Consider the following 15,562-nt stretch of genomic DNA (forward strand, 5'->3'; position numbering starts at 1 on the left):
CCCCGGAGCGGACGCCGCCGGGGCGAAGGAGAAGGTCGTGCTTCCCTGGAGAACCGGCCCTGCTGGCAGCATCCCAGCACAGCGCGGAGTCCTGGAGCGAGCCTTCAATACACGTGAAAAGCTAAAAACATACATTCTGTCCCCTCTTCTCACTTTGCCATCTCTTAATCTGTTCGTTTTTGAAGGGAAGGCAAAAGTTTTGGAAGTTAAAAGAACTCGGTTCCGTTTGTTTAATGCCTCTGTGCATGTTCAGCGCTGGCCTCACAATCTCCCTGAGATAAAATTGAGCACAAGACTACATGAAATTAAGTAAAAAGGGGAACCTGATGAGTTTAATTTTTAAAAATAAATTGGAATTCTTTCCCTCAAGAAATTTTTACTTAAAACTTTTGTAAGGTGTTTTGATGTTTTAGTAAGATATCTAGTGCCTGTGCGGTGAAACCAAAACACTGTGGCTGTATAAATTGCACCCTTAACACCGATATTTTCAGCATAGTATAAATGAACTTTTCCTGACATTTCTTCTCATGGGTTAAAATGATAATAGCTGTTGGTAAGAAAACAATGTCAAATTATTATATGTTTTGGGTTTTTTAAGGTATCTCTGTTGGCAGACAGTATGTGCACTATCTCATGAGTGAGAGGCCTGTAGTCCTCTGTAAAAACATAGGTAGTTCCTATGGACTGAGTAAATGGTGTTTGAGAGGTGAGGTAGTTAGACATATAAAGAGGTGGTTTGTGGAATGAAAAATACTTTGCACAAAATTTTATTCACACTGGATATTTACGGAGTTTCATTACATGTTGGTACTATGTAGCCAACATAATTTGGATCCAAATGAATGTTTATAGATTTTGGGCTACCTGCTGGTTTTACAATGAAGTTTTAAAAGCCTGTGGTTTTCCCATTTAAATTTAATCAAGTAAACAAATCAGTTATTTTAAGGCTGGCTTTTAGGACCCTAGGCTTCTGTAGAACTGAAAATTTAATTTAGTTCACTTTCCTGGGCACTCGCTGCCAGCTTGTTTATCACAGGCAGGGTTACGGTATGCTTGTTTGTAATTATGTTTTGAAATAGAGAAAAGTATCCTTAGTCTGTGCAGTCTGCTGATGGTTTTATCTAAGTAATCACCTATCACAGTTGCTAAAAACATGCTAAAAACAAAATGGCTTGAATTAAAGTTTAAAAAAACCCTAACACAACAAGTTGATCATATCAAGTCATGATAATGGAAAAAATATGGAAATATAATGACTGCTTTTCAGTGTTTGGTTGGTCTTCATTCTGGGAGAGGAGTGAATTTATGTAGCATTCTTCTTTACTGACACCCTGCTTAAGGGAAAATTTTTAGTTAAGTTGTAATTAGGTGGGGAGATGGAAAAGCTAACAGGGAAAATGCTTTTGGTCATTATAGAGTGCAGGGATAACAAATATGGGTAAAGTGCATTATAGGTGTTTGTAGGGCAATTGCAGGTACCCATTGTATCTAAAATATGTTAAAATAGTTGCATTTTGTTCCTGTTGCAGCTTTGTACAGAGAAGCTAGTCCTCAAAAACCTAGTATGTCTAGGTTTGCTCCATTCAAAAAAAGGAAGATTAACGGTTTCACTATATAGCCGTTAAGCAAATGCTGTGAGATCTCTTCAGAGGTGTTGAGATCTCTTCAGGTGCTGTTCAGTGCTGCAGGAAGGCCGAGTTCTTCCAGGTTTTCTGTATTGTATAGAAGAGGCAGCTGGTAACCTAGGGCTGTAGCAGTACCAGTGTGGAGGGCTGTGTGCCTTTGCTGGCACCCCGCATGGCAGGAGTCAGGATGCTCTGCCTGCTCCTTGCGGCTGTGAGTTGAAATTCACAGTCTCAGAAGGTGAGGTGATGCCGTGAGGACAGTGGAAGAGACTGGGAGCCGAGGAGGATTTATGAGGAAGTTGAGCAAGCCTATCTTCACCTGTCTTGGTGCGCTGGGGAAGTGGTGTCAGCTGATGAGGTGCAGGTCCAGAGGTGAAGGTGACCTGCTCCCCTTGTGATTGGCAGCAGAGGAGAAGGTCCCATCTTGCTCTGTGCAGGACCTCTTCACTGTCCAATGGCTCAGGAAGAAGCGGTGTGCTCTGGCCCAGACTTCCCATGCACTGGCACACAGCACCTCTTGCAGCAGGAGCTTCTGACCCTCTGGAAGCTCCTAGGAATGAAAATTAATGTATCAAATGTCATAATGTCAAAAAAAAAAAGTATCAGCATAATATGTTCCGTGTCCAGTTACTTCTATAGTGGGGTAGAGCTATGAATGTATTTTAAATGGGACATGTGTGTTAAATTTTGTTGTTTGCAATTAAAGTGGTAAAAAAAAAAGCCCAAATACTATGGTGGGAATTCACTCTGTTAGTGACCACAGTTTTGTGTAGTGATTAGGAGTTTGTAAATCCCGTAATACCTCCCAGGTTTAACAAAGGAGAGAAGTAGTTGTAGGAATTCCTTGGCCGATCTGGTGTAGTCAGGTAAGGTAAACCTGCATCTTCAGTTAAATTCAGTTCCTGGGGAAGAGGACAGGGCCATTGTTGGAATTATTAAATCCTGCTGTGTGTGTGTGAGACCACAAAAATGCTTTTTCAAAATGATCCCTTTTATATCTTCCTGCCTCCTTGTTTCTCCCCGTGAGAATCTGTCTGTTGCACTTTATCCAAACCACACTCGAAGGAAACAATAGTTGTATTGAATTGTAAAGTAAGCACAAGGAACTCTGAGATTTTTAATCCCATAGCAAAGTGTGCGCCTTCTCTCTATCAAACTTTATATGCACTGAGTAAGAAGTCTTGTTTTGTACACAGGTCTTCTTTAGAGGTATCCAAGAAATGCCTCTAAGGAAGGCATTATTATCTCAGATATTTTATTTGGTAATTTTTGGCAAGTTTGTAATAGCTGCTTTCCTACAGATTAAAATTTCAATTGAGTTAGGAGAGCACAGTTTTATTCATAATCGGATTTTATTTTACTTTAAAATTACACCAGGTGATGCACTTTGATTTTGTTGGAAGGCAATTCTTGTGGTTTTAAAATCGTGATTCCTATATGTATATATATGTAGAGGTAACTTGCTGAGTGTTTTCTCATGTGCAGTCCACCAATAAAATATAGGCTAGGTGCTTTTTGTTGCTTCTCTCCCTAGTTTTTCTTCTGATTTTGTCAATGTTTGGTATGAAATTCACAAAAGGTCCAAGCAGCCTTGCAGCTTTATCACAGAAAGTTTGTTTTTCTGTGTAATTGGTTGTTTATTTTATACTGGGGGTGAACTGTTAGTGAAGCTACTTAAGTAAGATACTGCAGAAACAGTAGCTGCTTATCACTATGATCAGTTTGGTGCTTAGACCTTAATTTCCTTGGGAATGTTGTTGCTGCATTATTTGTGTGAACTGTGGATATAGAAGGACTAATAGCTAGGTTTGTCTGACATAAAGACTGTCTTCTATACAGGCTAAATGTGAACAAGTTAAATGCACGATAAAAAAAAAGAAGCCATACTCTCTCCTCTAAACCTAGAGTTATTCTGTTACTTTCTAGCATTTTGCGAACTGTATTTTTTTTTCTGAGCACAGTAACACCGTTGTTCTTAACAATGTAAGGAGCATGGTTCTAAAAACTTCTTGCATAATAATAGATGCAGTGCAGATGTCATGTGTGAATTTACTTTAACAGAAAGAAAACCACACCACTCACACCTAACCTAGAGCTATACATAACATCATTAAGTGCTCATAATGTACTCTGGAAGAAGATTTTCATCTTGTAGTAAGTATTTGCAGAGCTGACTCTTTGCAGGGTTGATACCCAAAAATATTGTGGTTCAGGATCCACCAAAAGGAAATGAACTTTATTTGACCAAGAAATATAAAATTTACCAGTGCATCTTTCTCCTGTAAAACGGCAATTGAAGAGCCAAATCATCCTGAATGCACATTATAATGTGGTAGGTTTTATTCAGCACTCCAAATGCCCTTGTGGAAGGCCAGTCAGTGTTCAGCTTTAAAATTCCCCACCTATTAAGTAAAACTGCACAGATAACTGATAAAGGATAGACATTCATTGTTACTGGTAGAAAGATATTCCTCACAAATCCAAAGCTTGTTTCTGACCCACCAGCCCTCCATATTTAAATGAAACCAGGACAGTAGCTAAAAGATTTCAGGAAGTAATACTCATAGCTTGTGGAATAGTAAAATCTAACTCCTGTGATCTGTTGCTGGGTTACTATGCCCTGCCAGATCTCATCAATACCTCATTGTTCTGTCTTTCATTCCTGAATGGCTTGGATGATCTTAATTCATCTTTGGTAAAATCCTTATGTATTTGTCTTCAAAACAGCCCCTCACCAAACAGGCTTGCAAGTATTTTCTCTTCATACACTTCCAGATACTCTAGTGGGTGAGAAGGGTGCTCTGGTAAAAACCAGCAAAATTAGAAACATTCACTGTCTTGGTGTTGTTTTTGTGTGTATAAAATTAATTTATGATTCTTTGGAGTCAGTCTATGTTCTGAAGAGAGGTTTCTGATAGCTCTGCCTAGTTATTGCTTATAAATATCGTGGTTTATCAGTTGACAACCTCATCCTCTTAGGAAGTTGCAGGTTTGCTTTCAAGAAGCAAGTCATGGTGGCCTTAACAGAGAGTATGTTCATCTTAATAGTGATAAAGGCATCACTTTGTGTAGCAATCTGGATTTCTGTGCAAGTAGACAAGCAAAATGTTTGCTTAATGTTTCCAAGAGGGGTTGCTCAGCTGCTGCTGCAGCCAGCTTTCTTTGTCATTGCTCCTGTTGCCACTTTGAAGTCCTGGTTTTATAAGTTCCACTGATCTGCCTCACATTTTGTTTACTGTCATGTCAGAGCCTACCAAAAATTACTTTAAAAAATAAAAGGGTGTGTTGTGGGTCTTTCTTTGATGTCATTTTCTGGGTGACAGAATAAGCCATGTGAAACTAACACTATAGAGTTTACTCTGGCCTTTTTTTCTATCAGCAACAACCTTCAGTGTCACTGGCTTGTCTTCATATCTGGTTGTTGAACACATTGAACTCCTCCCTTCAGCCAGTTATCACCATGACAGCTCCTTTGAAGGAGGCCATGCAATGAATGTGCGCTGGTTCCTATTTTTTCAACTAGTCAACATTTCAAAAGAAACAAAAAAGAGCAGCCACTTGGCAACAGTGCTATTTTCTACTTGGTCTGCTGGCATAATCAATGTGAGAGTTTCAGTTAGGGAACCCTATTGTACATGTGATTTGTGATTAAATTAATAAAGACATGTATGTTGCTTAGTTCAATAGTTTTCAGTTTGGTTTAGATAGTAGTATTTGCTTTTCATTCAACAGTTAAGGCTGTTAGAAGTAATTACAGTGAAACCTCTGCTAGTTTGAATGAAGAAGAACTGAAGATAAATTCAAGCCACTAGACAGAAACATATGAGGGGTTTAGCTATACAGTCGTCTTCCTTCTGTGAATATTTATATCTGCAGTTCATATGTACTGTTCCATCCATAACTGAGAAATTGTCTGGACTCATGGAGACTGAGCTGGTGTGCAGTACTGTGCTTATAATCAATGCTTTTGTCCATCTCCAGCTGCCTTGGAGACCAACCAGCTTTTCCTGATAGGAAATAACCTGGGTTTTATTGGATTTTTCCCTGCTGGCTTCACAGCTTGCATCACCAGTGCTGCCAGGCTGTTAATAAGGTCATTCATTTTTAGCTAATAAGTAATACCCTTATGAGATGTGCCTATGGCATAGATCAATAATTTTGCACCAGAAAGTTTTTCACTTTCTCCTCTGGTTTCTTATAGTTTCTATAGCTTCAAATTAAAGATCCAAATCCTGTATCTTTCACACACTTGCTGGCTGGACTGTAACACAAGGGAAAGATTGCAAATAAATCTTGGCTAAGAGGGACAGGCTGCAGCTATGCATTTTTTGTACACTGAATTCTTCCTTATAAATACACAGCTCTATTTACTGCTCAAGCACAAACTGAAACAAAGCTTTCCATGTGTGTGAAGGTGGTAAGAGGCATCAAACCATTTGTGTCAGGTGTTAGAAATACTGCTTACAGCAGTGTGCAACAGGGAGGCTGGCTGCTGTCTTCATCACAGAAGGGATACAAGAAGCTCAGTAGAATGGATCTAAACTTCAGGACTTTTTCAGCACAGTATATTTTTTGTCTTCAGAGACATTATTTGCTAGTAGTTTTGCAGCAATCCTATGAATGGTTGCTGTAAGTGGGCAGTTCTTGGAAAATGAGGCTATATAAATGTCATTGTTTGTTGTGGTTTTCATATCAAGTTTGTTCAGTTTTCAATTAAGATGTGGTTTTTTCTAGCTCTTAGTCTTCCAAGCTTGGCTTGACTTTTTAAAATTAAACTTTGTTCTTGGCTCAAGAAATTTCTTTGCAGATTTAAGTTCAACAGGCTAAGTTGTGGTCCAGTGTAATTTTCATACTTTGTGATACACCTTCAAAAAGCTATATAGTCTGTTCCATGGCTGATCCTGAACCTGGGATTCAAGAACTCTGCTCATCAGCAAATGTACTTCTAATCAAGACTTATGCTATTTTCCTTTTAGACCAATAGTAAAGAGTAAAACTAAATAAATGTTTATAAAATTTAAAATTAAAATAAATCCTCAAGTTTATCAGTTAGGAGGAAATCAAATTTGGGGGATATGTTGGTTTCTGCTTTGTTTGGGTTTTTTTCCCCAATAAAATTGCATAGTTCTCAGATCAGATCTTTACTTCAGACCATTGTTACCTCAAAAACAGACAACTGGAAGCTTCCATACAGTGACAAGCATGAATAATAAAACCCAAACCAAACAGGAGTTGAAGGATTGTAAGAATTAGGTAACTGTCAATGTTCTGTAAGGGTTACACCTGTGAAAAGTTAACCTTTTTGGATGGTTCTGTTGAAGATTAGACAAGAGAAGTGATTCCAGGACTGTGATTGTATGCAGAGGCTTTTCAGAGTCTTAAAATACGCCTTGCCTAAATTAATTTATACAGTGGTTTAAAATACCCCTTTCACTGGGTGTCAAAGACTGCTGATTATTTCAATTGGCACTTGCAAGCTTAATAGAAATTTCAAGTGAAAAATCATTTCATTTGTACTATTAACAATCTTGTAAGTTCAGAATAACTTTCCTTTTTCTTGTTGATTTGCAGCTGCTGTTGGCTTTCTGGCAGTTTCCAGTGTCATTACCATGTCAGCTCCTTTCTTTATGGGGAAAGTTATCGACATTATTTATACAAATCCCAGTGAGGATTTCACAGACAGCCTGACCAGCCTGTGTGCCTTGCTGAGTGGAATCTTTTTATGTGGTGCTGCTGCTAATGCTACACGTGTCTACCTCATGCAGACTGCAGGTAAAAACAGAAGCAAAAGTGGTACTGAGAGTCATCTTGTTTCTTGCAGTCAGGGTATCTAATGATCTTAAACAAATTTTTGGCCATGGCCAAGAGATGATTTTGGAATCAGTGCCTTTTTTTAACCAGAGCAAAGGTAAACTAATAGTGCAAAGATAAGTATGCTGGAATGCTCATTTTTATTTGCTGTTAGGTGAGATCTTAAAGATCTCATCTAACACATCTTACCAGACTCTATTCCCTGTAATGTGCCTTGTTCAGTGCTGTGCAGTCCTGTGATTTTTATATTGTTGGTGTCTATGTAAAGTCTCTTGTGTCATGCTTGACTGACTTATGCTTTTGACAGGACAAAGAATTGTGAAACGTTTGAGAGCAACCATGTTCTCCTCTATTGTGAAGCAAGAAACAGCTTTCTTTGACAAGACCAGAACAGGAGAGCTGATAAACCGCTTATCTTCAGATACAGCCCTTTTGGGCCGCTCAGTGACTGAAAACCTTTCCGATGGGCTCAGGGCAGGAGCACAAGCATCTGTGGGGGTTGGAATGATGGTATGGTGGTCTCTTACTTGCTTGACACTACTTGTAGTTTCGCATTTGTTTCAGTTCTATTAGGTGAGTGTGAGTCAGACCTGTAACAATTGTGTGCTCTTGGGTTTGAGTGTATTTCACTGGTTATTTACAACAGATGCAGAGATTATTGCAGTAGGTGATGTGCCTGTAGCCAGCCACTTGATGTTTACTCACAAGCAAAATTTGGAGGATGATGGATTGATATTAGCTACTGTTCCTACCTAAAGTTATCAAGCGAAATGTAGTAGGCAAATTGCTGAATTCCATTCTTACTGAAGATACTAAAATCAGTGATAACATTCCCATGGTTGAAGGTAAAATATGGTGTAATGGGCCTGATAGGAAATCATTTAAGTTGGTTGATTCTAGTTAAGCAAAGGCAGCACTGCATATCTAAATAATGCCAAGAATTTTTACAAGTATCAGTCTTTCTGCTTTAGTCTGTCAGTAAAGAATATGTTTATGTAGGAGCCTTGTTGATGGAAGCTTCCATTAACAAGGGCAGGGCATCAGTCAATATTCCTTGGTGGTCAGTTGGATTACATGAACATCTGACTTCTCTTAAGGGTTTTTTTTTTGGTGGCCTTAATTTTTTTATGCTTATGCATTGGTGTGGTAATTTCTGCTGTCTGCGTGGAGTTAAAAACAGACAGCAAATAGTCTCCTCATAAAAATAAGCATCCATATTGTCATGAGAAACTGTTGAGAGTTTCCACTATGAAACTTTAAAGCTTTAATATTTAGTCACTGATAAGAATTGCTGATAAGAATGGCTTTCTTTGCTGTCTTACAAAGGGACTCCAAGGCTTTATCTTACCATAGATAAAATGAGATAACTTTATATAATGCATCCTGCTCCAAAATACTGCCATGACACAGTTGTAAGAGGAGTACTATATAAGTTTGCCAAGGAAAGGAAGAAGATATTATAATTAAATAATTATAAAGCCTATCAATTGTGTTGATTTTGAATCTTTCTGGAGATTTTTGTTTTCAATAGAGAAAGCAAGCTGAAATTAAAACACATTACATCTAAAGTCAGTAAATCTTATGAAGAGAACCTCTTTAGGTTCATTAGAAGCAATGGTCATTACAAGTGATAAGTTTTGCAGCAATAAATTAAATACCCTGTTCCACCCGTTCGTGGGTGCTAGGAGTAATGGTGACTCCATCTGTTTGTTCCTCAGTTACCCAGAAGTACTGTATGGTATTTCTCTACTCAGAGCTTCTGTATTACACCATCTATGTAATAGTTGTGAAAGCACTTTAGAAACTGTGTAATAGCTTATGTCTTTCAGCAGCCCCAAGAGATTTCCTGGTAGGCCTGTTTAGTGGCAGGTTAAGGTGCTTGACTAAGACCACACAGAGAACCAGTGAGAAAGCTAGAAATTAAATCCAGATGGCTTTGTCTATAGTCCTTTGTTCTAACTTCCCAAATGCTGTGAAAGAATGGATATTTTGCCTGGAAAAAAATTAAAACATGATAAATGAAAGCATGGCAGCACTAAATCCCTACTAGTTTTAGAAATGTAGCAAGCGAAATTGCACTTCAGTACTCCAGGGATTATTTTTAGTCTGAATGCTAAACTCTGACAATACCTTTTTCTTCTAGTTTTTTGTTTCCCCTAGCCTTGCTGCATTTGTTCTGAGCGTTGTGCCACCCTTGGCTGTCCTGGCTGTGATTTATGGCAGATACTTGCGAAAGCTTACTAAAGTTACTCAAGATTCTCTTGCAGAAGCAACACAGGTAACCTTTCCAGTTAACTTAAAGTTGCTCTAATGTATTGAAGTTAGTATCTCAAAAGTTACAGATCTTCTGAAGACAGTTGTACTGTTAGTTCTGACACCGTGGTTCAGCACCTGAGTAGTATGACAGGTAAATGTCAGTAACACTTATTCACAGATCTCAAAAACAACCATGCTTCCTTTGTCCATAACAATATAACACAGAGATACTAGGCCTTGAGAATTTGGAAACGTAAGAAATTACAAGGAGCTTAGGCTTTAGCTTTGTGAGAGAAGAAAAAAAACAAATCAGCCTATGAAGTCCTGTGGAAGTTGGTACCTGGATTTGGAAACCACTTGGATTATGGTTTTGAGCTTGAAGCTATCTGGAGCATACTAGATGAATGCTTCCTTTGCTAGCAATTCCATCTCTGAAGTGCATCCCTGATGCTTGATCTTACTGTCAGCTCTTAAATGTTTATGGGGCCTGTTTCTTAAACATTTTCCTCAAAGGCTTAGCATGGGGAAACATTATTATAAAGCATGGAAATATAATTAGGAAAGCTGTAGTTAAAATAGTCACAGTTGCCAGCTGTTATAAACTTGGGATGTCCTTTGTAGAACTGCTTAAAAGGAACATTAGCCCTCTTCCGTTTGTCTTCTTCAGACTGTGTTGGTGGGAAGCTTGTGCTTTTGTAAACCAGGTGTGGGACTTCAAATGAACAAGCAATTGTTGTATTCCATTCAAATTTTCAGGTTGAATGGGAGATGAAAGAAGGAACATTATTTTTTGTATTATACTTTTACTTACAAAAGGGGAACTTGTTTTTTCTAAGACCATCACAATGTCCATTAACAACTTAGTGTAAGTGGATACAATTGAGGTATTTTAGAATTAATACTTTGCTGTTTAGAAGTTAAAATACTAAGTTGAAATGAGACATTCCTAGTTGGGCTAAATTAATTCCCAGCATTGCTTTGATCAAATGAGTGGAATTGTTTTAGGAAATAACTGCAGGCTTTTTTGCATGACTTAGTATGGAACAGATACTCTTTATTTTTTCCCTTCCCACATTGTTATTACATATTGTGAATAGTAACTTCCCTATGGGTGTTGTTCACACCAAATTTTTTAACCCTACTTTTATATTTTTCTGTCTCTGCTAGCACTTAAGACAATCTTGAGGATTGTTTTTAAAACTGCCTAGGCACGCAGTTTGTTTTTAACTTAATAGAATTTAAAAAATGGGGTTTGGGGTGGGGAGAGGAAGGCATGAGAAATTTTCCAGTGCTATCCAAAGATATGTAGATTAGTGAAGTGATATTGGTTTAACTTTCAGATGATCTGTAATGTGAGCATTTCAAATTGTGTGTCTCTGTGGATCTGTTTTGTGCTTTGCTTCAATGCAGTTAGCTGAAGAGCGTATTGGAAACATCAGAACAGTTCGAGCTTTTGGGCAAGAAATGGCTGAAATGGAGAAGTATACAAATAAAGTTGATTATGTGCTACAGCTGGCTAGAAAAGAGGCTCTAGCTCGGGCAGGCTTCTTTGGAGCTGTAAGTATATTTAATGAAAGTACACCAACCATGTTATGCAAAGTGTCAATTATTTTAAAACTTCCTATGATATTTAAAAATCTGCAAGTAAATGATTGAGAATAAATTGGACATATAAAACTGTGGGAAGACTGGACTTAAATAAGCCTAAATTGCTGCGAAACTGCATCTCAAGATAAAACAGTATGATAAAGTCACTATAAGCCTCAATTTCTGCACCACACCCCATAGCAGGGGACTACTTATCTGAGGCCACACCTTCTATTCAAGGAATGAAACCAGTGGAGACCTTCCCCTACCCTTAGCATTTAGAGGTTTGGTTCCCCAGTGAGAGGAGATCAATCATAGGAAGGTGGGGAGTGCACAGGTAGGGGAGGAAGGCTTGGATTTTTCCATAACTGTTTGTGTAATTGAATTCTAAAACTGGAACATAACTGCAGACTATCAATTCTTCCTTGGTAATGATGGTTGAGAATAATGTTTAGTGTTCCTTTCCACCATGGGGGAAAAAAAAGCCAAAAAAGAGCTGCTTGCTTTTTGAACACTTGTTGGATAGCACAGTGCCATGGATGTCTGTCTGGCTGTTGGCTGCTTTACATTAGAATTGTTGAATTTACCTCAGTCTTCCAAAAGTCTAGATACCTATAGTGTGAGAGTTCTTTTCATTACAAGGAAAGTTCTGAAACAGCATTTTAGAGGATGAAATGTAATGTATGTGACAAAATCTGCCTTTTCCTTTTTCCTTAGACTGGCCTTTCTGGAAACTTGATTGTCCTCTCAGTGTTATACAAAGGAGGATTACTAATGGGCAGTGCCTACATGACAGTTGGTGAACTCTCCTCTTTCCTAATGTATGCTTTCTGGGTTGGCATAAGCATTGGAGGTATGGAATGGGAAATTAGATTTTCTTCATGTAAAGGCATTATAGTCATTATAGCGGTAGGAGGGAAGTAGCTCTTAAAAAGTCTTCCAAAGGAACTTCTCAAGAAATGATTTTTTTCTGAAGAGTTAATGAAAGTAATAATCTGTAACTTAATATAAGCCTTCTTTTTCCCCAAAAGAAAGGTTGTTTTTTTTTTCAGTGTGTGCATGTGACAGTATATATTACTTTAATTTTCTTAAAGTCTAAATTAAGATACTTGCTGTATTGTGTAAAGCAATAAAATATTTGGGTCTATGTTAAGCATACTCTGTTTAGAAAGGCATGTAACATTTAGCTGTAATTCAATATAGAGTGTCCTCAACTGGAAGAGTAAAAAAAGTGCCAGCAGAATACTGCACTCAGTGCTAACCTTCTGGTTTTCCTTACTCACTGACTCCTCCTGGAAGCCCACACTCTGTAATCTACTGGCCCAGCAACAAGCTGTTCATCTTTTTGTCAGAGCTGTCTTCATGGCTGCATACAGGCAAAAATGATGATAAGTTGCTCAGAAGCTCTACAATTTACTGGAAGCATTCTTCTTTAAAATGAGCCTGTTCATTCTGATAGACTAGGATGGCAATGCAGCTTTTTCTTTTTTAAGACTAGGCCTGATATCACAAGGAGCACAAAGATGTGTTTGAGGGCAAAATTTAACAAACCTGCTTCCTTGTATATCAAATTCCAGTGGCACCCATTCCAACTACCAGCCCCCTTTCTTCTCTGCTTAAATCATTGAAGTTTGGTCAATGGAGAGATACCTGACACTTTGAAAACACAGGGCAAGCTAATATTAAATAAACAAAGACTAGAAGCACTGCTAAAAATATCATTGAATTAACTTTCATTTGCTATAAAAACATACTTTTAAATTCTAGGTCAGATTATTGTAGAATGTAGTTCTGCACAGAACTACAGATCTCATTCTCATGGGGACTCTGAAGCAGAGGTGCCTTGCCACAAGAGGCCTGCCTTCCTAGATGCCTATAAGGCATATAAATCTTCCAAGGGCTAAGTCTGCTCTGTATATGTCATCAATGCATATAGGAGTCGATGCAACAGCTGTGAAGTTCACTGCATAATCTGTGACTTTGCCCTTCTTTGTTGTAAGTTTGCTGTGTTTTCTTCCAAACACAGAACATGGGTTATGAAAAATAAAAATGTTTTCTAATTTGTGTTTGCTGTCCATATTATATAATGTTTCGTTTATGAGTGGTTGTGGATTTGCAAACTTCAGTGTTTGAGTTCAAAGTTGCTCTGTGAAGCTTATGCCTTCCCCCGCCATGCCCTGCTCTAGGATGTGATTCTGTGTCTCTTTTTTCCAAGCAGACAGCTTCTCACCATGGCTCTAGTGTTGCAAACTTTCAGATAGTCCTCAGCAGCAGCATGATGAAACATCCTGCCTACACTTACAGACTTGTGACCTTAAGCTGAGCTTCTTGCTCTGCAAAAGTAAACCAGTAAATCCATTATATATATATTTAGATTTACATATTTTTATTTGCACCTTCATTTTTCTGCCCTCCTGAAATAATTCTTAAGCACTTTCCAGGAATTCAAAGGTCATGAAATCAGTGTCTTTCTTTTGAAAGGCACACAAAAATTTAAGAAATTGGACATCTTATATCTATGTACTACTCCATTTTTAGTTCTGTTTTTGTTTCTGTGTTTATGTCAGCTGGAAAGCCCTTCAACCAAGCCACTTTCAAGATAATTCACACATCTGCTAAGAACTGGGACCCAGAACTTTGTGCAGGCTTTGTTCTTAGCTTTTGCTTTCTCCAGTACTGTTTGAAGTATTCTGGCATGGGAGATACATTTCTTTCCATTGTCCACTCTCCACACACCTTCTCAAGCATCACTTCAGCCCTGGGTTTTGTGCCCCCTCTCTGCTGCAGCTGACTCAGCCAGGCTACCCTGTATTAATGTAAACTTATCTGACAAAGAAGAGCATTCAGAATGCTCTGTTCTGCTGAATGATCTGGGAATATAGCTGGTAGAATGCAAAGCCATTTTCCTAAAGTTGGATGCTGTTCTTCCTGACAAGTGAATGGGAAAGGCTGTAGTGTATACACATAAGCTGGAGCGTATTAACATTTTCTTTTCTTCTGAGTAATTTGTTTTACAGATATAAAGAAGAATGGTGAATAAGGGTTATTGGCAGCTCTCAAATGAAACTAGATAGGATTTAACACTTTTAACAGTTTGTTGAAATAAAAATTCTCTACACATCTGATCCTTCAATGCTGCTGCTGAAAAGTATAATGCTATTTTTATCTCTTCTATGTCTTCCATTGCATATGGATGCATAATACTGTTCTGCTTTCTGTTTAGGTCTAAGTTCCTTTTATTCTGAGCTTATGAAAGGACTAGGTGCTGGTGGACGTCTTTGGGAACTTATTGAAAGGAAGCCCCAACTTCCATTTAATGGTAGGTTCTTTGTTTGTTACTGTTTAAAGGTTGATTTTGTCTCATAGGTCAGCAATACTTTAGAAAGGTGTGTGTAACACTTAAAGGTAGTACTGACTTAGATAATTTTCAAAGAAACTAAATATAGTCATAATCATCCTTCTGACTTTACCTAAGTACGAAACAGATGCTGAAAAATTTCTTTAATAAAAAATTTTAGAGACCAAAAGGTTAGCTTAATTAATTACTTTTGGTTTAATTATTTTTTATTTATTTAATTCAGAATATGATTTTGAATCATATTACTTTCTAATTTATGGGACTGAGGACATGGTCATTTCTAGCTTTTTGGAATTTGTTGATGTCATCACTACTTCCTATTGATTCAGCTTTAGAGCGAAAAGAGTGGAAAGAAGAAAAAGGAGAGGAGGGAGGAGCTCTTTGAGATGGCTGTATCTCATATTTCCACTGAACAGTTTACCATGCTCGTCTCTAATGGCTCAGAAATGATCAGAGCTTTCAAAACCAGGTGGTTTTCATTAAGAGTATTGCAAGCTTAAACATTTCATACTGATCCAGTGAAAATCAGCCCATAGTAAGACATGTTGATATGAGTCCTAACTTTCAAACACACAATTTGAGGCCTTTCAGCAGCACATACTAAACTGAGTTTTTGATCTGCCATAGGAATCAGGGACTGAGGCATGACTGGGCAATAAAAGTAAAGGGTAGGGCTGATAGGGGGACTTCTGCTTCTTGGAATAGTATGGATGTGTAGCTACAGCAGGTGTTGCTTTTGGAGTGATTTGCACATTTCTCCTTGCAGTAATACTACCCACATTTCTTCTTCATTTGAGGGGGCAAGATTTTATTTTTGTAGAACTCTGGTTGTTGTTGATGACAGCAGATATCTTGGGAACAAAGAATAATGTCTTTTTTCTTGTGTCTAGAATCCAAACAAGAGACAAGTACATAGCTTTTAGAT

General features: G+C 38.0%; 1 protein-coding gene across 1 annotated transcript in view; it reads left to right on the forward strand.

Annotated features, from left to right (window-relative positions):
• The window catches only part of LOC131555575 (ATP-binding cassette sub-family B member 10, mitochondrial-like), a 52,226-nt gene that overhangs the window by 28,841 nt on the left and 7,823 nt on the right, over window positions 1-15,562 (forward strand). The window contains exons 6-11 of the mRNA XM_058801677.1: window positions 7,197-7,397; window positions 7,744-7,946; window positions 9,580-9,714; window positions 11,103-11,249; window positions 11,997-12,132; window positions 14,503-14,598. Coding sequence (XP_058657660.1) covers window positions 7,197-7,397; window positions 7,744-7,946; window positions 9,580-9,714; window positions 11,103-11,249; window positions 11,997-12,132; window positions 14,503-14,598 — 918 coding nt within the window. The remainder of the gene's footprint in view (window positions 1-7,196; window positions 7,398-7,743; window positions 7,947-9,579; window positions 9,715-11,102; window positions 11,250-11,996; window positions 12,133-14,502; window positions 14,599-15,562) is intronic.

This window comes from Ammospiza caudacuta, chromosome 3 (genome assembly GCF_027887145.1).
Source record: "Ammospiza caudacuta isolate bAmmCau1 chromosome 3, bAmmCau1.pri, whole genome shotgun sequence".
In the NCBI taxonomy this organism is placed as follows: domain Eukaryota; kingdom Metazoa; phylum Chordata; class Aves; order Passeriformes; family Passerellidae; genus Ammospiza; species Ammospiza caudacuta.